This window comes from Protomyctophum bolini, assembly GCF_963924005.1.
Source record: "Protomyctophum bolini genome assembly, chromosome: 9".
Lineage (NCBI taxonomy): Eukaryota > Metazoa > Chordata > Actinopteri > Myctophiformes > Myctophidae > Protomyctophum > Protomyctophum bolini.
In genome coordinates, this window is record NC_137870.1 from 8,472,875 (window position 1) to 8,496,465 (window position 23,591).

Consider the following 23,591-nt stretch of genomic DNA (forward strand, 5'->3'; position numbering starts at 1 on the left):
ACCCTGGGTTGAGCCGGACTGACCCTGGGTTCAGCCGGACTGACCCTGGGTTCAACCGGACTGACCCTGGGTTCAACCGGACTGACCCTGGGTTCAACCGGACTGACCCTGGGTCCAACCGGACTGACCCTGGGTTCAACCGGACTGACCCTGGGTTCAACCGGACTCCCGGCCCCAGGCTTCCTCGCCGCTGTTGTTGTTGTGCCTTTGGAGGCCCGGCGGTGTCCGTTGCTTACCGGAGAGCGGCTGCGCTTGCCGGCCTTCCTCTGTTCCTGAGTGTCTTCTTCTTCTTCTTCCTCTTCATCCTCCCCATCCTCCTCCTCCTCCTCCTCCTCCTCCTCCTCCTCCTCATCCCCTTCCTCCTCATCCTCCTCCTCCTCCTCCTTGCTATTGTTGTCGTCACCGTCATGCCTGGCGGTAACACGAGAATTCTGCTCCTCGGATGAAGACTTTTTGGTCGTGGATTTCTCCTCCTCTTTATCGTCGTCATCGCCGCCGTCATCGCCGTCGTCGTCGTCATCGTCGTCATATATGCGGTTGAGTTTCTTCCGGATGGGCCGGTCCTCCTCAGACGACGACGACGAGCCAGACTCCTGGTCTTCGTCCTCGTCCTCCTCGCTGGAGGCGGGCCGCCGCTTCTGCAGCATCTGAGCCAGACGCTTGTGCCGCTGCCTGGACAGGATCTCCCTCCGCCTGCCCCGGCCCAGCTTCTCCGAGTCCTTCTCCTTCTCCTCCTCCTCCTTCTCCTGCTCGTGGAATGAAAGCAAAACATATACAAATCTGAATTACTGAAAATGCAAATGATGATGTTTAACAACGTTTAGGCCTTGAGACCAGATTCTGTCAAAACCGTGTTCTGAAAACCCCCATGTCAGTGAGTCTCAACTTTTTTCATGTCAAAGACACCCCAGAATTATCTGTATTTGGTCCAGGACCCCAATCTGAAAACATGTTGTTCCTGGGACAACAAAGATTTGAGTTCAAATTGTTTGCAAAGAATATATATTCAATATTCGATATTTTTCAAAAATATATCTACAAGCTATGAGCTTGTAGATATGATATTTTCCAATAGCTAAAGTATAACATAATGCTTAAAACACCAAAAGGGGTTCACGTCCTGAAGGGTTAAGGTATTATCATTCTTACGTCGCTACTGTTCTGCAGACAGAACGACCAGTTGAAGAAATGAAAGGTCGAGGCTTCATGACATGTCTGAGAGCATTCATGTGTCATGGAAGACGCTTCTGAACATATATTCTAGTGCTAGTTTGGCTACTTGAATTCGCTTCAATCTTAATACTACCGACTGAAAATAGTAGATCCACTGGCTCAAAACACTTCACGAGCTTGTAGATCTGCAGTTTTCAGTGAACAACATGCTCCCATAGAGCGCCGCAGTCTCGCCCCCTGCGGGGGCACCGGAAGAGAATGTCCCATTAATTATTTCCCCCCGAAGACGTTAAAAAGAATGTAAAGACCTTTAAGCCTCGGACAAAGCCAACTCGGCTCCTGACAAATCGTGACAATAAACACAATTATTTGGGCCAAACAAAGTATTAGAAGGAAGAAAAAAAGGGCAGGATACAACACCTTTTTTTTTTGTTTTTCTTCTTTCTAAATATTATTTGTTCGGACCAAAAAAATGTGTTTATTGTCATGATTTGTCATGACATTGGCTTTGTCCGAGGCTTTAAAGGACTTTAAATAAATATTTTTTGAAAGGTCTATGGGAAAAGAATTATGGCGAATTCTCTTCTGGTTCTTGAGGGAGTTCCAGGGGGTACCTAGCTCAATTAGAGATAGTTAGAAACCAAATGGACCTTTATGGGTCTGTAACTCTGAGAGTGTACAAATATAGAAGACGGGGTCCATTTGGTTCCATTTGTACACTCTGGTTAACAGTGAACAGTGGTTTTACAATATAAACTGGGGGTCCCAGAGATAGAAATTCCATTAAATCGGGGGTCCGTAGCATAATGCGTGTGAAACTGGAAGGGGGGGGGGGTCCATGAAATTAATATGTTTCGGAATCACTGCTAGAGCTGTAAAAATCCTCCCTCATCACTGGCATAATGTTTTCAAATGGGGGGTCCGTGGCCTAATAAATGTTGATTTGGGGGTCCTTTGGGAACCACTGCTCTATAGAAGACATGCTGTGGCTTCTTTGGAAGCCAAACGGTGGCAACTGAGAACTTTAATCCATGCCTTCTTCTTCTCCTTCTTCTTCATCCTCCTGCGCCTCCTCTCCCTCTCCTCATCCTCCTCCTCCTCCTCCTGCCTCCGTTTCATCCTCCTCCTCCTCCTCTCCCCCGCGTCCTCCACCTATAGGGACGGGCAACACATCGGTCATCACATCAGTGTCGGGCGCTATCGGCCTTATAATGCAATATCGTGGACCACTGGTGGTCCGTGGAGGTATCGCATGTGGTTTCTTCTGACCATGCATTTAGTAATGTAGGATTTGTTCATTTGTTTTAAATGTTCTTTCCACTAGTTGAGAAACCGTGAACTGAATGACCTGGTGACCTATGATGAGTCCATCCATGTAGTCATTTACTACATTTTTAAATAAAAAAATACTACATTCAAGCTGACTTTGGGCCATCATTTCAATAATGGTGCATCCCTAGTTTTGGAATAAGGAGGCATTGCTTTTTTCCCCAACCCTTTTTTCAGAATGGGTAAAATTATTATATCTTTTTTTTAATACAGAATGGGATCATGTCAACATCGGTTATATTGGTTATCGGCAATAACAGCAATTAATTCGATATCTGCCTAAATGTCTTATCGGTACATCCCTAAATAGTCTTGCGTTGCCAGACTCGCAAAAGTAAAATATAAATGCTTCCGTCATACAGTCTGGAGCAACATTGGAAGCTCTGATCATGAGTCAAATATAAATGCTTCCGTCATACAGTCTGGAGCAACGGAAGCTCTGATCATGAGTAAAATATAAATGCTTCCGTCATACAGTCTGGAGCAACGGAAGCTCTGATCATGAGTCAAATATAAATGCTTCCGTCATACAGTCTGGAGCAACGGAAGCTCTGATCATGAGTCAAATATAAATGCTTCCGTCATACAGTCTGGAGCAACGGAAGCTCTGATCATGAGTCAAATATGAATGCTTCCGTCATACAGTCTGGAGCAACATTGGAAGCTCTGATCATGAGTAAAATATAAATGCTTCCGTCATACAGTCTGGAGCAACGGAAGCTCTGATCATGAGTCAAATATAAATGCTTCCGTCATACAGTCTGGAGCAACGGAAGGTCTATCATGAGTAAAATATAAATACTTTCGTCATACAGTCTGGAGCAACGGAAGCTCTGATCATGAGCAAGTGAAGCGTCTCTGACTCTAGATTGGGATATTGTGGAATGGCTGTCTGGCTTAGCGAGACTAATCCCTACCTCCTCCTCCTCCTCCTCCTCCTCGTCTGGTCGTCTCCTCTTGGCCCTCCTCCTCCTCCTGAGGAGGTCCTGGGCCTCTCTCCTGCCCCGCCTCTTCCCCACTCCTCTCTTCTTGCGCTTGTCCTCTTCCTCATCTTCCTCCTCAGAGTCATCATCGTCATCCTCTGAGTCTTTGGAGGAGGCGGACGCTGTGAGGGGCAGATACGACCAAGGAAAACACAGATTACAACACCTCCCCGGTTCAAAATCAATAGAAGAACTGTGTTCAGAAATAACGTCTTGGTTGGGTCAAACTAACTAAATCACACACTGCTACTGATAACAGATATGATGAAATCTAACGTGTCACAGGAATGTTTTGGACATGCTTCAGTGAGGACAGTCAATATATTTGCGCCCTTTGAATTGAATTGAATTGACTTGACTGACCGTTACTGTACTCGCTGGAGAGATGTCGTTTGCGCTTGATGCTGCCGGACTTGGCCTTGTCGCGGCCGGCGGAGGCCTGGGAGTTGTCGGAGGAGTCGGTCTCGCGGTAGTTGACCTGCTGCCGCTGGCCCCGCCTCAGGCCCCGCCTCTTCTTGTCAACGTCGCTGTCAGTCATGTCGCTGGAGAACTCGGAGTCTGGAGAGAGGATGACATGGAGAAGAGGATACAAAGGAAATTAGTTAAAGAGGGAGTGCTGTGAAGACATTCATAGAATCTGGTCTCAGGGCTCAATGGGTTTGACTGCTGATCGACTTTTGTTTTCGTCGTTTAATTCGCTGTTTTTGACAACTTTTAAGTGGATTTGTCTAAACGTAGTACTGTGTGGGTATCCGCGCGTCACACATCCACGGCTCCACGCTCAACGTCGTCTCCGCTCCAACTCACCGTCCTCTTCGGTCTCCTCCTCCTCTTCGTCAGACGAGCGTCTCCGTCGTCTCTTGAGCCGTTTCCGTGTGCGGTGTCGTTTGGTCCTGGCGTCGGTGGGTCGGTGTTTGTTCGCCCGCCTGGGCGCCCGCGTGGAGCGGACGCCGCTGGCAGAGCTGCCCGCGTCGCTGGCCCCGTCTTCATCCTCCCCCGACACGGCAAAGTCCTCCTCATCCTCCGAGCTGTGAGGAGAAGAGAGGAGTTTCATTATTCATCTTCCAAGGTCCTCCTCTAACACTAAAACATTCCAGGTGACTAAAATATCACTAAACTAAAATAGAAATTAGGGGTTCAGTGTCTTGCCCAAGGACACTTCGACATGTAGACAGGAGGAGCCGGGATTCGAACCGCCGACCCATGGATCATTGGACGACCTGCTCTACCTCTTGAGCCACAGTGACGTCATGGGCCACTGTGCTCGATTAACAGGCTTGATCATTCCAAAGCCTATTGATACCAGGTACTCGATAAGCTTGTTATGGGGTCCATCCCTACTCTCCTGAGTCATTACGTTACCTGTTGCTGAGCATGAACTCGTCCTCACTCTCGGCGACCGAGCTGTCACTCTCCAGGTCGTTGAGTCTCCGCCTCTTCCTGTTCACGGGCCGACGGAGCTGGGTGGTCCTGGCTTGCGGCCGCTCCCTGCCGTCCTCTGATTGGACGTTGGCCAAGTCTTTGCCCCGCCCCGTTCCTACAAATGAGCAACATTTGACGGCCGTCAATGTTCTATTGCTGTGGGTTTTCAACCAGTGGTCCAGGTGGTCCCCAGTTTGTAGTCAAATAGACCCTTCTGAGAGCTTAACATGAAACCAAAGGGACCCGTATGGGTCCATTTGGTTTCATTTTACGCTCTCGCTATTGTTAAACATCTGCATTACAAGAAGTCTACACATTAGAGAATGTAGAATTGTTATTTTGATCAATGTTTGAAATGAGATTTTTTTCCTTTTTTTCATGTCATGTGAAAGCAGGGAATCATAGCTTCAAATTGACATAATGGTTGTTCAGTTTAACCCACCAGTTTTGGAGATATGGCTTAAATAATAGAGTAAAGTCTCGCAGAGAAACAGTGAGTTGAGAAAACAGGCTTGAAAGGTTCACTTCTGTGGACTCCAACATTACACCTAGCTACATGTTTAAGCTAGCTTTAAAAATAACCCGTTTTTCTCCTCTCCTGAACACCATGTCTGCCTACACTACTCACCGGCACCGTAACCATCGGAGACATCCTCCTCTATCGCCTCGTCGATGGCGTCGTCAAAGTCATCGAACCTGTGACACACACACACACACACCATCAAAGTCCTATCCAAAGAGAAAAGTCCTATCTGAATGACAGCCCCATACATCCAAACAAAAAAGTCCTATCTGATTGTATTAAACAATGTTAAACTCACTTGCACTTCCTGTTTCAGAGAGTTCCAGACAGTTCCCCCAAGTCCTACCTGTGGCTGATGCACTTCCTGTTTCAGAGGGTTCCAGACAGTTCCCCCAAGTCCTAACTGTGGCTGATGCACTTCCTGTTTCAGAGAGTTCCAGACAGTTCCCCCAAGTCCTACCTGTAGCTGATGCACTTCCTGTTTCGGGTGGATCTCCGGCCCAGGTTTTTACTCTTCTTGGGGTCTTTCTTCTTCGTCGTCGTCGTCATCGCCGCCGATTTCTCCTCTTCCTCGTCTCCCTCCTGAAGAAGACAATTCTTATTACTTGCTAAAAATGTGTTGTATTTTTGTATTGCTAAATGTTGTATTTATTGTAATGCATTGTAAAAGTTTTTAATTGTATTTCGACCCCATGACTAATGTGGATCTAAAATAAACAATAAACTATATAATTAATTGTGATATTTATTTGTCATATAGCCTTAAAGGACCAACTTTGTTATTCGTTTCAACCAAGGTTCATGTTTTAGGTTGTCATTAGAGAAAGTAAAAGATGGGTGTTCATTTTTTTTTCATTTGCCGATTCATTTAGTTTCCAAGAGCAAGGATGGCCTCATTTTAGCTCGCTAGCATGGAACCCGAAAGCGGACGCGCGTCATAGACAGTGGAATTGATTCTCAACACGTGGCACCCAAGCAGCACCACTTTCGTCCACCAGGTGGCACTCGTTATGCGGTTAACAGATAATCATCCAGGGTACTCACAGGGATGATGTTCTCTACGCTGATTCCAACGTACACCAGACGCTCCCTCCTGAAGAGACGGGGAGAAAACTATCAATGTATTGTCTTACGGTTGAATGTGTATTAACGTGTGTTTGTGTGTGTGTGTGTGTGTGTGCGCGTGTGTGTGTGTGTCCATACGTGTGTGTGCGTGTGTGTGTGTGTGTGTGTGTGTGTGTGTGTGTGTGCGCGTGTGTGTGTGTGTGTGTGTGTGTCCATACGTGTGTGTGTGCGACTGTGCGTGCGTGTGTTTACCTCCGCTCAGCTCTATCCCTCTTCTTCAGAGCGCTGTCCAGATTCAGCAGCTGCTCCTCCAGCTTCTCACACAACAATTTCTACAGAAGAACACAGAAAAGCAACAGCTACTATTACTGTCTGTGTCCAACAATGAAGTTAAATATGGTCACTATCCGTAGGAAAAAGGTACAAGGCTTTTGGATAGCAGTGTGTAGCGCCCAGGATTACATTAGATAATTGGCACTGGGTGAAAAAACTGGGTTGCAAAATCGTGGGATAAAAATTAATACAAAAAGAACATAACTCCTTCCACATACATAGAATTCTAAATAAAGCTCAAACAAACATCTCTCTCTCTCTCTCTCTCTTACATGTTGACAGGGCGGGCAGAACCACTGCCCGTCTGGAATGATCATGAGAGGAGGCCGGAGGCAGGCGGTGTGGTACCCACTGTCACAGGAATCACACAACAGGATCTGTGGGCGCACACACACACACACACACACACGATGAGGCTGGATGTGCTTGAAATGATTGGCGCCAATATACACATTTGTTGTTTGTTTTGTCCTCGATTATGTATGTATAAATGACAATGTACTTGTTGTATTGTTCTGCATTTGCTGTATATTGCTGGACCCCCTCGAAAACGAGATGATACATCTCAAGGGGATATCCTTTTCTCAATAAAGGTTCATATACACATTATGCCCTGGCTGCCTGCAGTAATTTCAAATGAACACCAGGGAGTGCTGAAAGTCTTAGGAACCTCACCAGTTCAGGGTGGTTGGGGAGGCCACAATGGGAACACATTAAGAACCTCACCAGTTCAGGGTGGTTGGGGAGGCCACAATGGGAACACATTAAGAACCTCACCAGTTCAGGGTGGTTGGGGAGGTTACAATGGGAACACATTAAGAACCTCACCAGTTCAGGGTGGTTGGGGAGGCCACAATGGGAACACATTAAGAAACTCACCAGTTCAGGGTGGTTGGGGAGGCCACAATGGGAGCATGCGTCCTCGTTGGGGATCCCCTCCTCCTCCTCCGATTGGCTGGACTCGGAGCCACTTCCTGCTCCGCTGCGCTCCCTCCTCCCCTCCTTGGCGCCGTCCTCCTCGATCGCCCCTCCTCCTCCCTCGTTGGGCTTGCGTCTCTTGGCGCGGACGTTCGACCACCGGGGGCGCCGGTGCCTCCGTTTACCCTGAGCGCGCAGAAATATTTAAAATAACATTTGATCACGGTTATTATTACATAATAATCGCCTAATCTTAATCTTAATTATTTGAGATAATAGCAGAAATAGTTGAACTACAAGCTTATATATATTTTTGTTTTTAGAAAGTAAACATGATTAAACGTGTCAGTGAGTTGTTTGTATAGCATATTCAAGTTATTTATGTCATATATCTGCCCCTGTGCAATTTGTGATTAAGAAGCCTAAGAGGCAAACGGAACACAATGTTCAATGCAAAAAACAAATACCGGTAAATCCTTAATCGCAACTATTTGTGTCACAATTAACCTAAATGTGTAAATCGTGACAGCCCGATAATCACTGTACTCTGTATGCTTGTACCCAACGTAACATCCATGTAAACTAACACACAATGTCATTTAACTAAACAACGTGCCTTCAATAATATTTTTTAAAACATCTTTTGAAGCGAGAAATAGACGATGCTCTACCCGGAGAATTGATTACATTTGATCAACACTCACTTCCTTGTTTCTGAAGCGACTCGTTGCCTCTGTGGGGCTTTTTTGTAGACTCAATAACAAATCATGGGAATATTTTCAAGCGGATTTTCATGGATCAAAAAGGTGCAAATACTTCGGTGTTAAGCTCCATAGGTGATTAAACAATCCCGGCAGTCACGGTATCTTGTCAATTACAATAATATAACGTGTATAATGTGTTAACCTGCCACATGTTAGTAAGTAAGTAAGTAAGTAAGTAACCCGGGTTAGTTGTAACCGGCCACGCATGTCGATAGTGACGGTGTTGTCGGACTAATGCCTGTCAGACTGTTAGTATGTCTGACCAACGTGTCACACACACACACACACACACACACACACACACACACACACACACACTACCTTGGGTCTCCTGGTGGGACCGTCAGGGCAGTCTTTCTTCCCCGCCACCTTTCGCCTCTCCTCTTCCTCCTCCTCTTCCTCCTCCTCCCCTTCCTCTCCCTTGGTCCCGGGAGGCGACGTGATCTTCCGGTCCTCCTTCCTGCTCTGGCTGTCGGCCACCTTGGAGCTGGGCCTGCAGATCGGCAAAGCAGAAGATCTTCAAGAGAGAGACCGGATGGGAATGAAATGGAAGCCATTAGTGAATGGAAGAGTGAATGACATTACATACACACACACACACACACACCCCTCTGGTAAACAGAGTTTTTCAGAATGGGAGGTACAATGTTGACTGTTCCATTACTACCTCTAAACGAGATGCTTGGTTAAGTCCGAAATTAGGACAGAACATCGGCGTTCTGATCAAAACCACGCAGATTTAAGGCTCATTCATAGATTTTTCAGTGGTCACTGGTCACCTCACCACCGCCCTGGTGGTGAGGTGACCACTGCTCCGGTGGTGAGGTGACTACCGCTCCGGTGGCTGACCACCGGAGCTGAAATAACGTTGAGCGGTGGGGAGTACAAACAGAGAGAAGGGCAGTGGGGGTGGTTTGCTCAGTCTTCACCGCGGCTCGTGACGTCATGTTGGAAAATCCAGACTATGAATAACGCTTTAGACAGCAAGTTCTGTCGGCCCGTAAACAAGGAAGTGAACGGCTGCGTGTGTGATGCGCAAAACATGTCCGGGAGCTCTGAGCAAGGTGTTGCCTAGCAACGCCCGCTGTCAAAAAAAATATTTCAGCGATTCTGTTTTATATCATTAAAAATCTAATAAAACAAAGACCAAAAGGTCAACCAAAGTGCCGTACAATATCAGATAAAAGAAGAATAAGACAAAATAGCATGGTATAACAACAAAAGCAAAAGACGTCTTTATAATTGCACAGTAGGGTGCCCACTGCCCAGGACATTTTTTTAATATTTTTTATATCCTTCTGTTTCGCTCATGTGCACTGCCTTTCACCTCCATTTCTGACTTAACCTTGCATCTGGTTTGAAATATAAACTCTTCTAGAGAAGAGTTTAGATGTGAGCGCAACATAATAATGGAATATTATGTCCCCCTGTTTTGGGGGGGCTTTTCAGTGCCTCATTTGCTGGGCACTCTGTTGACAAACCAACGGTACAGGCACAAATAGTGCTAGGCTATTCAAAAATCTAATGTGAAACATGAAAAGGTATCTTTTATGTGTGTTGTTTTAGAACGCTGCCATGGTTAGGGGCTCCATTTGTACTTTGACGTCACACAATAACAATGACTCATGTAAACGGCACATGACAAACGTATGCATTATAGGCATACTCGCCCACACAAAATCAACAGAGTCTCTCCCGTACCTGCTGATCCGCGTAGATCTCCTCAGGGACCTGCCCTCCTCTTGGGTCTCCTCCTCCTCTTTCTCCTCCTCCTTCTCCTCCTCCTTCTCTTCGTCTCTCTCCTCTCGCCCCCTGTGCTTGCTCCTCCTCCTGTGGTGCGGGATCTTGATCTTCAGTCGGATCCCTTCCTTCTGGACCTCCGAAGAGGCCTTTTCCCGCGGCGGACCCTGCCTGTCCTCCGAGCCCTGCCCCGCGACACCCTGCCCAGCGCCCTTCTCCGCACCCTGACCCCCAGCGCCCTTCACCTTGACCTGGGCGCCATCGTCACCCCCCTCGGCCTGGCACTGCTGCGTTTCCTGCTGGCGTGCTTTGGGAGCTTCGAGGGCAGTCTCTGAAGCGCCCTCCGCCTTTCTCTCTTCTTTCCTCTCTCCCTCTGCCTCCGAGCCCTCTCTTCTCTTCTCTTCCTGCTCTTGGTGGTCCTCGCTGTGGCCTATGGACCGGAGGGGCTCTCCCAAGCGGGCCTCCGTGCCAGTGCTTTCAACGCCCTCCTCCTCCTCCTCCTTCACCTCCGCGGGGGAGCACCGTGAGGCAGGCGAAACGCGACTCGACGCCACCGGCTGCTGCTTCTCCAACCGTTCCGCCGCCTGAGTCACGGCGCCCGAGTCCGAGGAGGGCCTGGCGGTCCGGTGGTTCGCCACCAGCACACTAGGGGGCCCCGCGTCCCCCCCTCCGACAACGGGGGGGCCCTTCCTCACCAGCACCGACCGCCGGCACGCCTCCTCCCTTTCCGGCGCCTTCTCTCCTCCTCCCTCCCGCTTTCGCTCCTCCTCCTCTTCGAGCGGGAGTTGTTTTTCGCACTCCGCGCTCGGACCGTTTCGCTCCTGCGGTTCCGAGGCGGGCGGCGGGGGGCGCTGCTGTCGCTCCAGCAGTGGGGGCGGACTTCGGATGACCCCCACGTGACCTAATATGACCCCGACCTGGCCCCCCGCGGTCACGACGCCGTTCTGTCCTTCCTTGTGAGACGGAGGGAGGAGAGACGAAGCTTTGCCGTTGGTCAGCGAATCCTGAGCGTAGGGGGTGTTCGACATGGACAAATATTAATATCACAATATCTTTCCAAGCAGTATAATATTATCACAATATTTTTCCAAGCAGTATAATAATATCACAACATTTTTCAAGCGTTTTTTAGGGCTATTGTTCAAGTTACTTAACAGTACAACCACCTACCTACAATGTAACAGAAACTAAAAGAAACGGAATATTTAGACCAAAATATGTATTACATTTGTCATTCTACAAAAGTATAAATTAAGGTATAGAACTGCAAATCAAAGAATGTGCATTCACTGTATCAAAATCTATACGATATCTGAATATCGTATCACGATACGACATTTATCACCATATCGCCTAATATCACTTTTAGTTTTTCTAATTCTTTATCCCACGATTTCTTTGTAACCCATTTTTCACCCAGTGTCAATTATCTAATGTATTCCTGGGCATTTACAGTATTATCTAATGTAATCCTGGGCATTTACAGTATTGTCTAATGTAATCCAGGGCATTTACAGTCCCTCCCCAGCAGGCCAACCCGGGGAGAGCATGCTTCCATATCACCTACCTGAGTGGACGACGTTGTTTCCGCCGGTTGTTGATGCTGCCGTTGTTGGGCTGCAGCCGGGCTGAGAGGAGCGGGCGCCAGGGAGTTTGGCCCCTGGCCGAGAGGAGCGGGCCCCAGGGAATTTGGCCCCTGGCCGAGAGTCGCGGGCCCCAGGGAGTTTGGCCCCTGGCCGAGAGGCGCGGGCCCCAGGGAGTTTGGCCCCTGGCCGAGAGGCGGGGACGCCAGGGAGTTTGGCCCCTGGCCTAGAGGCGCAGGCGCCAGGGAGTTTGGCCCCTGGCCTAGAGGCGGGGGCGCCAGGGAGTTTGGCCCCTGGCCTAGAGGCGGGGGCGCCAGGGAGTTTGGCCCCTGCTGCATCACCAGGGGGTTACACACGATGATACTGCTGCTGCTGCTGTTGTTGGTGGTGTTGTTGTTGGTGAGATGGTTGTTCCCGTGGTGCTGCTGCTGCCTCCCCTGGAAACCTTCGTCCAGCTTCAGGTCTCTCTTCTTCAGCGGTATCTTGGCCTGTCGGTAGGAGAGACGCATTTAGGGCCGATTCATACTCCTATTTTAGAGCCAAATAAAAGTCGGTTCGGCGCTGTAGTGCCTACAATGTGACGTCATTTGAGGTTCGGGGGGGGGGGGGGGGGGGGGGGGGCGGGTACCGTCCTAAAGTCGTCTCTTCGGTGCTACTGAAAACTTCTGACGAGCCGAAATCATTTCGGCACTACAGCGCCGAAACAGCGGTAAAATAGGAGTATGAATCGGCCCTTACCGTTATAACTAGTTAATAAGTGTCTCAGTGTCTAGTCTAACATTACTCCAATAAACATTCAGCATGAAGCTGCTGTGCAGAGATACAATAAAACATCAACCAAGTTCAATCTCATTCAATTTCATATGACCACTTCAGAATTAACATGCATGCTATCGTTTGTAGCATACTGTAAGTCAATGGCATTTCCCTGTGTTTACTGTACTAGCATTAGAGCTAATGTTAGCATATAGCAGTGAACAGCCTCTCACCATAGGCATTTTTCTCCACTAAACTCTCAGACTTCAATGTCAGGTGACAGTCTCTCTGGCTGCACCTAGCTGCTTCTGCATAATACAGTTGCTGGACTGTTTTAACTTGATAATATAAGGGAAAATTAGCTTAAGTTATGGAAAATCTGGTAGTTCTGCAAGACTGCAAGTGGAGAGGGCTATGGAAGTTTTGGACATGCACGCCAACAAGGAGGACATCATCACAGCCAGCTGTGAACTATTCAAGCTCATGTTCCATGGGGAATCGCACACAAGTTTTGTGGACTGGAGATTTGTCATCTTCAGCTACTGGGAGTATCAAAACTGAAAAACTGCCCCCAACAACAGGAGCAGCAGCACGACACTCTCTCCGAGCTTACGTATATCCAGACCGGAGATTGGCAGCTTACATTTATACTCCAGTACATACTGGAGAATGGATGGAAGCTTCGTGAAAAAGGTGACATATTAATTATTATGCATGTTTGGGACATACAAAAGCAGCCAATGTTATGTCATTTTTACTGAAAGGTAATGGCTGGAACAGATTCAGCACCCCAAAAGAAACACCTCAGAAGGTCATAATGTCCTGCATTTATCCTAGGTCCTCCGTGTGCCCCAACTTTGATTGGCTCCCACAAGGTTTAACAAAGGGAGTTGGCTTGGAACAATTTGTTCTGTGATAGTAGACACGTTTATGAAAACATCTGTGAAGAAAGCTAGTGGTAAGCATTTTTTCCCCCCAGATTTGACACAACTTAAGCTTATTTTCTACTATGAGTTTTATCAACTTTTTGTAACTTTTGTTCAGAATACTGGCTTGTGCAGGACTTAGCTGGCTCAAACAGGAAGTGTCACATTCAAAATAAAATCGCTCATCTCTGAAATAAGGACTTTACTTGTGTATAAGCCATGCTACTGTTCATTGTGTTCTGTTCTGTGTAGCTAAGTAATGCTAATCAGAAATGCCTGTGGCATAATTACATATTACGTAGCCTACGGCTTTTGCACTTATTTATTGGAATATTGAATAAAAAATAAATGTTCCGTTTCATCTGTGGTATTTCTTTGTAAAATATAGCATCCAGAAAAGCTATTGGGTGGAACAAGGTTGAGATACAAAAATGTGATATTATTTCCAAAAGTAATTTCTGTACTACCCATTTCCGATCCGTAAAAGGTAAGTATACGTTGCAACTATTCCTCATTTACCAACACGCGTTTAATACCATTAAAAAGGACCTAAAGACGTCTCCACACGCCCTGGGCCTCCTACGGGTGTAATCCTAAAGGAGTGCTACTCGTCAACTTAAACGTCTAACGGTGACCCTATTATACCTGTTGGTTGCTCCTGACGACCGCGTGGTCGACCTCCTCTTCCCGGTTCGCGCTCCGTTGTTTCGCCGTCGTCACCGAACACGGCGCCTTGACGACCGACACGGCGTTGCTAGGGGCGTCCGCGGCAGCGTCCTGCTGCCTGCTCTCCGATTTGACGATGGCGGTGATGGTGCTCACGCGGTTGTCGATGACCGCCGGCGCCGTCACCGGCGGTGGCGACTCCTGGCGGAGTCTAACGTCCGTCTGGCTCTCACTCGGCTCCTCTTTCACCTCGGCTAAAATGTTTTCTTTTTCGACAGGCTCCGCCTCTTCCTGTTTAATCACTACACAAACACACACACACGCACACACACGCACACACATTACCCTTTCATTTTGCCATTCACTTGAATGCCACATGTGGTCACGGGTGGGTCAACAGACATCCATACACACAAAGTGAACGCAGAGAACATGACCCATTGTAACACACAGAGCGTAGTAGTGGCCGTTAACATTTCATTACCTCTATTCAGAGGTTCCATGGGTTCCTCTTTCTTTACGTCGACGGCCATCTTGCAGTCTGTGGGTTCCTCTGTGGTCCTGGAAGACGGCTGGTCTCCACCGCCAGCCTCGTTCTTCGAGCTCTGGTCATCCGCATCGGGCTTCTTTAGAGCTCCTGTTTGCTCTAGAAGAAACAACGGTTTGCATAAAAAGGTGAGCAGTCAATTACTTCAGGGAGCAAATTCAGTGTCGCATGTGAGCGGCGTGAGGAGTGGAGTGGGTGGACTTTGAGTTGAGCGCGTTTTAAAATGGGTCACAACGAAAGAGTGTTACAAATTATTTTTTTAGAACGTAAACTCTTGGATTTAGTGTGTGCAGAGTGCATTTAACAAAATATGAAAGTATGCTGGATATTATGAACAAGCGACCACGCATTAGTGCTGCGCCATTAATCGGAAAAAGATCGAGATTCAGGCACCTACAGACACAGTATGCAATCTCATTTGTGAAGAATCGCGAAGAATCGCGAAGAATCGTGCAGCACTAGTCGGCTGACCAATTCATTTTAATTACTCTTATGTTTTTGTCTATGAATCTTTTATAAATATTTTCATGGGAAAAAAAATAGAATTGTGTGAGAATCGGGATCTCAATTCCTGTGGAGGAAAATCGAGATTCACGTTTTGAGCAAGAATCATCCAGCACTACCACGCATCAATCTCCTGGGGGCAGAGGGGTAGAGTGGATGGATGGTAACTGCAAGGTTGCCAGTTAGAACCCGGACTCTCCCAGAGTTTGTGTCAAAGTGTCCTTGAGCAAGACTATGAACCCCTAATTGCTCCTGATGTGCATGTTGGTGCCTTGCATGGTTTCCGCCGCCATCGGTGTATGAATGTGCGTGTGAATGGGTGAATGTAATGCACAATCTATGTAAAGCACCTTGGATAAAAGGCGCTATAAAAATGCACCATTTAGCGGCGGGCGTCCTACCTGTATCTTTATCTGTCCGTGCCTCTCTCTCCGAGGGGCTGGCGATGGTGGACTCACCCTGGGCCTGGCTGGGGGTCACCTGGGCCTTGAGCAGCTCCAGAGCCTCGGCCAGGTCGTTACGGGTCCTGGAGGAGGAGACGTTGTCTGGGTCAGTGACCTGGATTCACTACCACACTGTGATACAGCCTGTTAGCTCATCCCCCGCCAGTAGGTGGCAGCAAAGGGTAAAGCTACTGCCACTATTCAGTCCCATTATATTTGGCTTAGACTGGAACTCAACTATGCTTTCTATGGCATAGGCATCTCCCGGCAGGATAATTCATAATAAATAAATAAATAATTAGAGAGACGTGTGTGTATACCAAGCCCCCAGTAAGGCTATCCAACGTTGAAGCTGCCTCTACCTACTGGCAGAGTAGTCAAAACTGAGGTCCCGGAGGCTAAACTTCCGCTTCCTTCTTTTTGTTTTCTCCCTGGAAATAAGAACGTCTGGGTTTCCGAGGCTCACTGGGCGTTTATCTCCATGTGGAGCTCCTCCTACCTGACGATGCACCTCCACGTGGAGCCGTCCAGGTCGTCCTGCTCCTCGGTGTACAGCCTGATGTTCTGCTCGGGGTCCAGCTGCAGCCAGTACATCAGGCCCTGCTGGTCCCGGCCGATGGGCTGCAGACGCATCTTCTCCGGGTCCTCCTCGTTGATGGCCGTCTTGAACTTCAGGTTGTCGTCGAACTGACACTCGCAGAGGTACTAGTGGAGAGAGAGAGAGAGAGAGAGAGAGAGAGAGAGAGAGAGAGAGAGAGAGAGAGAGAGAGAGAGAGAGAGAGAGAGAGACGTCACAGTGTTGTTTTTGGCAGCACATTTAGATTTTAGTTTTAGTCATAGACTCTTGAATAGTTTTCATTTAGTTTTAGTCACATTTTAGTCACCTGGAGAGTTGTAGTGTTAGTCTAGTTTTAGTCGACTAAATATCATAAGATTTAGTCGACTAAAATGTATTTTGGCGGGCCTTGATGCTATCGTAATGACTGTTTTTACACTTGCTGACAATAGCTGATATACAAGCTCACAACGCTTTGCGCTGCGACGCGTTGTGAGGCTATTTTCAGCATGCAACCAAGTGTAAAATTACTTATACTGAAGTAGAGATAGCATTAGTGTTGATCGTGTCAACCAAACGTACAAAGGTTAGTGAAAATCTCTGCAGTGATGGTGATTTGATGATTTCAATTCAACGCAAGGGAGATGTGTTAAAATGAGTTTGTCTGACCATTTCAATGAGAGGAATATCGTGTCGTTTTGTGCTAGACGTACCTTGAGGATAGTGGACTTGCACTCCATGGTCATTTCCTGGTAGCCTTTTTGTTCCAGTTCCCACGCCCAGGTGCTGTTGAGATCCTGGCATACCTGGAGGACAAGATGCTTATAGTAAGTATTATATACCTAGAGGACAAGATGCTTATAGTAAGTATTATATACCTGGAGGACAAGATGCTTATAGTAAGTATTATATACCTAGAGGACAAGATGCTTATAGTAAGTCACAGACATGAACTAAAGCTAAATAAATGACCATCAACTATGCAGGGGTGGGAAACTTTGACGATGGAGAGGGCCACTATATTTCCACATTCACTCCAGAGGGCCACTATATTCCCACATTCACTCCAGAGGGCCACTATATTCCCACACTCACTCCAGGGTGCCACTATATTCCCACATTTACTCCAGAGGGCCACTATAGTTCCACACTCACTCCAGATGGCCACTATATTCCCACACTCACTCCAGAGGGCCTACTATATTCCCACACTCACTCCAGATGGCCACTATATTTCCACACTCACTCCAGAGGGCCACTATATTCCCACACTCACTCCAGAGGGCCACTATATTTCCACACTCACTCCAGAGGGCCACTATATTCCCACACTCACTCCAGAGGGCCACTATATTCCCACACTCACTCCAGAGGGCCACATTGCATATTTCTGTCGTAGCAAAAATAGCTGATCTACAATACAGCAGTAGATCAGCTATTTTTGCTATATTTGAATTCAAATCCTGGCCTACACCAGTTACATTTGTATTTCACTTACACGGTAGCCAAGCTGTGAGGGAGATGAGAGTGCACGGGAGATAGGATGTATTTCTAGTCAGTGGTTTCTGAGGTTTGCCTTAAAATACATCTGAATGTTCTTTTAAGTGTACAGTTGGAGAAATGCAACATGTCATATTTAACCCATTCTGACCGGGAACCCGTTTTGGTGTTCAGCATCATGTCATGCTTTAGCTATTGAAAAAATAGCAGATCTACAAGCTCATGGCGTGCCACCGAGTGGCGCGCTACGAGCTTGTAGGTCTGCTATTTTTGGAAAAATCGAAGAACGACTGACATTTTTTTTAGAATCTGATCTCAGGTCAGAATGGGTTAATCAGACCAGTAGTGTGTCCAGTGGAAACCTCGTATGAATCTGATCTCAGGTCAGAATGGGTTAAACAAATTAACATTGCAGTGCACATCACGAGCCTTATTGGACACAACAGCTGTATCAAATACGCAGCGTGTCTGCCTTCGGTATATGAAAGAGAGTGAACGGAGCCAAGCTTCTCATTAGGGACTGAGCATACTGTACAAGACCAAAAGCATCCAAATACGATTAAACCATCATCTGTCCTTCTGGAAATGTTTTCCAATGCCTTGTGGTTTCCTAGTCAGTGGTCTCCTTATCCTACTACAAGTACGCTTTCAGAGAAAAGCCTTTTGTTTAATTTAAAAGGAAGGCGAGCCCATAAAAAAAAAGAAAAGTGAAACATAAGCCTTTTTTTTCTCACTTAATGTGACACTTGTTTTGATAATATGATATGCCGACCAACGAGATTTTTTTTCTTATACTGTAGTGTACATATTACACATCCAAGAGGATTAAGTTATGCCTTCTGGCTCAAGAGACAGAGGAGATACCACAGTGTAGTGTATCGAGTCTAATACAATGACAAAACATGTCCGTCGACTGCCTTTTTTCACTGACGAAAACAAAATGTCTTCAAACAAATAAAAACTAGACTAAAATGTTAGGAAGTGACTAGCAGACAAGAGATCATTTCACACTTTGTTGCATGCTGAAAATAGCAGATCTACAACTTGAGCTTGCAGGTGACTTAAATGTGACTGCATCTAAATGAAAAGAATGAAGAGCCTATGACTAAAACTACAATCTAAATGTGCTCGTCAGAGAATCCACAGCGCAGTGCGGTGTAGAAACCAGCCCATATTGGACAGAACGAAGCCCTTCTCATAACAATGTGTTGAATTCAAACAGAGAACTGCAGGCGGTCGCTTTGAAAAGAACTGAACGAGCATGTGATACTGCAGCAGCACATAGCTGGATGTGTTTTATGAATAATTAAAATATTATATAATTGTAAGTCACACAGCTACTGTAACTCATACTAGTGTTGTATTACTGTAGTCCGGCACCGAGTCCACATTCTCATTGACGCGGTCTCGTCTCGGTCTCGCCCCTTAACCCAGTCGAAATTTTAAAATCACGCACCCGTGTGAACTGAGTGGTGCAATTCCCTCGTCCACCCTACGTCCGAAATGGTCGAGAAATGACAGTGTTACCGTGTGGGGGTCCCCGGAACATCCAAACCCCCAGGAACGCGGACAGGGGGCCGGCCCGGTTCCAGCGAGCTGCACCGCGTCCGAAAAGTTTTCTCAAAAGGTTGAGAAAGCCTCTACTGTACGGACGGTCACTGTACTGTGCAGTCACACCCAAAATCATCATATATACAGTTTGTGTTTGTGTGTTAGTGTGTGTGTGTGTGTGCACGCACGTGCAGAGGTTAAAATAGGGTGCATTTTGTATCCCAAAATGCAGTTTATAGTTGCAATAAAACAACAACCTCTGCACTACTCTACTACTGTACTGTTGTTTTATTCTAGTTTATTTAGCTAGTTTTAGTTATAATAATTATTTCTTCTTTTGTTATCTACATGAATATAACCACATTATAAACATATAAAATTAAATGAGAGTTAAATGCTGCAATTTGTAAAAAATTGCAAAATATGACTCCTAACGTCGTTGAAGTGGGACTCATAAAATGTCCCTGCGACTCATCTAAAAGACCATCCCTGCATCCCGGGACTCATTACATTGAAAACATATACACACGTCCGAGCCTGAAAACGCTATTTTCAGGCTCGGACGGACGGACGGACCCAGACAGCCAGCCAGGGACACAGCCAGGGACCCAGGGACACACATAGAGCTATCTATAGGAATGGTTACACCACTCAAAAATAAGAAATAAGAAATCTCGGTCTCGCCTCCCATTGGTCTCGGTCTCGCCTCGGACTCGACCCCCTCCCAACTCCCCCTGGCTTAGCCCCTCGATGCCGAGTGTTAAGCATGGAGACAATGGGTTACACTGACAGTGCAGTGCGTTAGTGTGTCTATGGTAACCGGCAACTACTGGTGATAGCTGGCAGAGAGGCGATAGTCGAAAAGTGGGCCGAGGAACGTCGCCCGAAAACATGACAATATTTTATCTTTGGACATCGTCCGGCGATAGCCAATCAAATTCATGTGTTGCTTGGTTTGCCCTCCATACCACCTACACGAGGACATGGGTAATGACAGCAGGAACGCCCACTAGGAGATTTATATTGCCCAGAATCGCCGTTGTTCTCCCGCCGTTAAAACGTACCGTCGGTCTTCGGTATGACTCGCCTGGGGATCGAACCCTGACCTCCCAGTCACCGTCGTTCGGTATGACTCGGCCGGGGATCGAACCCCGACCTCCCAGTCTCGGGACGGCCACTCTAGCCACGAGGCCACTGAGCTGGTACTCAAACTCACCTTGGCCAGGTACTTCTCCCAGCGGTCAGGAGTGACGGACTTCCCCAGCTTTCTAAGCAGCTTCACGTGAAGCTCCACCAGAGGCTTTGGAACTGCAGACAGAGGAGACAACAATATGAGTTAGCCTTTAATTTTTTGCTTTCATTTCATACATTTGGGGAATACTCATTGCAGGGCTTGACAACTTGATGCTAATGTCTCAGAGGCACAGACAAGTGCAGGTGATGTTCTACTTGCCCAAAAAGTAAAGTGTTCATTGTAAAATGATAGGTACATTTTAAATTAACGCTCAGTTTAACACCGTAACTCCTTGCCTACTGTTAGTACAAGAAAGGAATAATACAAGTAGTATTATTCCTTTCTTGTACTTGATTGTTTATTATTTTTTTTTCTTTTTACTACTACTACTGTATTTTTAGAAAAGTCTCCTGTGGACAGGTGGTGAAAATTAGCACTTGTGCCAACACACTGTAAGCAATGCATTGACTAATTGTACAATTGTACAATGAGCAATGTGATTGTGTAAAATAAAGGAGAAAGGAAAAGACAGAAAGACAGCTGAAACGGCTATCCAGCCTTCCTCAGTGTGGAGAGTCTGTGAAGGTCAGACTTTTTTAAACTTAACAAAATTAACTAAATCGGTTGTTCTCAAAGTATGGTCCAGGGCCCCCCACAGGGGTAGCTGAGGAGGTTCCAGGGGGTCCCCAGCTAGCTAAATTATTGGCAAATCTGAGTGTGCAAATGGAACCAAATGCACCCTTACGTGCCCATTTGGTTTCCGTTTGTAAACTCTCACAGAGTTATGGGGGTCTTAATTGGTCTGTGGCCTATTAATGCATACTAAACTAAGGGGTCCTTGGAACTAAACATGCTTGAAAATCAAAAGGAACCTTCATGGAAGCACAGATTGTTTTGATTACCAAGGTGGTAGTATAGTACAGTGGTTCCCAAACTCTATCATGTCAACGACCCCCAAATTGACACAAATTAGCCTGCGGACCCCATTTGAAGAGATATGCCAGGGACCCCCATAAGAGAAGATGTTTACGGCTCTAGCAGTGATTCTCAACCCGTTTAACTTCAAGGGCCCCCAGTTTGAGATGCATTAGTCTACGGACCCCCATTTAAATGGCATTTCTCTCTGGGACCCCACAATTTATATTGTAAAATCAAACGTTGATTTAACTCCGAGTGTACAAATGGAACCGAATGGATTCGGTTCCATTTGTACACTCTCTGAGTTACAGACCCATAAGGGTCCATTTGGTTCCTAACTATCATTTAGCTGGGGGCCCCTTGGAACTCCCCAGACCCCACTTTGGAAACCACTGGTATAGTAACACTGTAACAGAGTTAGTATAGTAGCATTTACAACTTGACTGATTGATGAAGTCATTATGTGTTGTCTGATGAAGTGAAATTGACAAGTCGGTATAGCTTGCCCAAAAGAACAGATCGCTACAAGCTCACACTGGGATGCGTTGCGAGCTTGTATAGAGCAGTGGTTCTCAAACTGACCCCCAAATTAAAATGTATTAGCCCCACGGTCACGGACCCACATTTGAATATATTCCAGGTACCACCCGACCCGTCCACCCCATAAGAGAAGACTTTTACGGCTCAGCAGTGATTCTCAACCATTTAAATTTAAAAGACCCCAGGCCATGCATTATAGGCTACGGGACCCCCAGCCCCATGTAATGGCATTTCTATCTCTGGGACCCCAATGTGTACTGTAGTTGCAGACCCATAAAAGGGTCCATTTGGTTCTGGGACCCCCTGGAACTCTCTCGGGAACCCCTGGCGGTCCCCGGACGCCCACTTTGAGAACCAATGGTATATATGGTATAGTTAATTATATTTGCATTAATAGTTTTCGGTAAGAGCACCTCTCGCGATATTACCGACTGTAAGCTATAATGCAAGTATGCTAGCTAAAGAGCTTGTAAATGACAACGAGGCTAAAGTAACAACAAAACGACACCTAAAAACTTGTCTTTATTTAAAAACATGACTCTTTATCAGCGCATCATGGCCGGGGGGGAGGAGGGAGGGGGGGACCCACACTGCGTTCTATGCTTATTCCTCTGTAATAACACAACGCGAGGCTAACGTCAGTTAGCCAACAAGCTAACTTTTACACTGACTGTAACCCCGCGCATGCGCCGACCTGCCACTGTTTTTATAATAATAATAATAATAATAATAATAATAATAATAAATAAATAATAAATGATAATATTGACAATAATAAACCTCGCGAGAGTACTACAACAACAATACTGTCAACAACAATACAAGCCCAAACGGTGAAACAACAGCACACTGATGATACTCTGTGTGTGTGTGTGTGTGTGTGACTGTGTGGTGTACAGAAGAGAACACACATGATGATGATGGTGGTGGTGATGCTAGTACTGTATAACAGTACAGCCTCCTGCCTAGATATCTCTATGCTTAGGTTTCAAGTGTCGCAGCTCTCTCGCTCCTTCTCTCTCTCTCTGACTCAGTCTCTATCTCCCTCTCTCTCTCTGGGCTCCAGGCGGCCCTGATCTTTCTTTCCTTCCCTGATAGTACCCTCACCATCTCTCTCTCTCACACACACACACACACACACACACACACACACACTCTCACACACACATACACACACACACACTCTCACACACACACACACACACACACACACACACACAGAGAGAGAGAGAGAGAGCCCTCCTGCCTGGCCTCCTCCTCCAGTCCTCACCTGTGTTGGTGTCCCGCAGATACCTCTCCATCTGCGGGAACGTCATGTCGGGCAGGTCCAGCGCCGCCCCGTAGCGCTCCATGAAGGAGCACACCACCGCGAAGCTCGGGCACAGCTGCTGCTGCTGCCCGGGTCCGGCTCCCTCTGCCCGGCTCTGAGCCGCTGCCGCCGCCGCCGGAGCAGCCATTTTCCTCCCAGTGAGAGAGAGGAGGACGAGGGAGGAGGAGGAGGATGATGTGAAGTTGGGAGGACCAGCGGGGGCACGCTAGCTTAAAAGTGCCCCACAATTCAGCGCGCTAGCAGCATCATAGCATGGGGGGCGCATAGATATTGCGCGAACGAGTGGA

The 23,591-nt window shown here is 47.0% G+C and overlaps 1 protein-coding gene across 1 annotated transcript; it reads right to left on the reverse strand.

Moving 5' to 3' along the window:
* Nucleotides 1-341: 341 nt before the first annotated feature.
* On the reverse strand, nucleotides 342-23,591 carry rsf1a (remodeling and spacing factor 1a; the record flags this gene model as incomplete). Its single annotated transcript, XM_080772140.1, has 22 exons — nucleotides 23,245-23,591; nucleotides 20,499-20,590; nucleotides 16,945-17,037; nucleotides 16,175-16,380; nucleotides 15,634-15,758; nucleotides 14,666-14,827; nucleotides 14,161-14,483; nucleotides 11,818-12,321; nucleotides 10,212-11,254; nucleotides 8,832-9,003; nucleotides 7,708-7,932; nucleotides 7,101-7,205; nucleotides 6,748-6,827; nucleotides 6,475-6,523; nucleotides 5,891-6,012; nucleotides 5,536-5,603; nucleotides 4,848-5,022; nucleotides 4,293-4,513; nucleotides 3,849-4,043; nucleotides 3,420-3,607; nucleotides 2,209-2,325; nucleotides 342-746 (listed from the first exon to the last, which is right to left on the reverse strand). Coding segments are annotated over exons 1-22 (4,857 nt in total), but the record flags the coding sequence as incomplete, so codon positions are not given.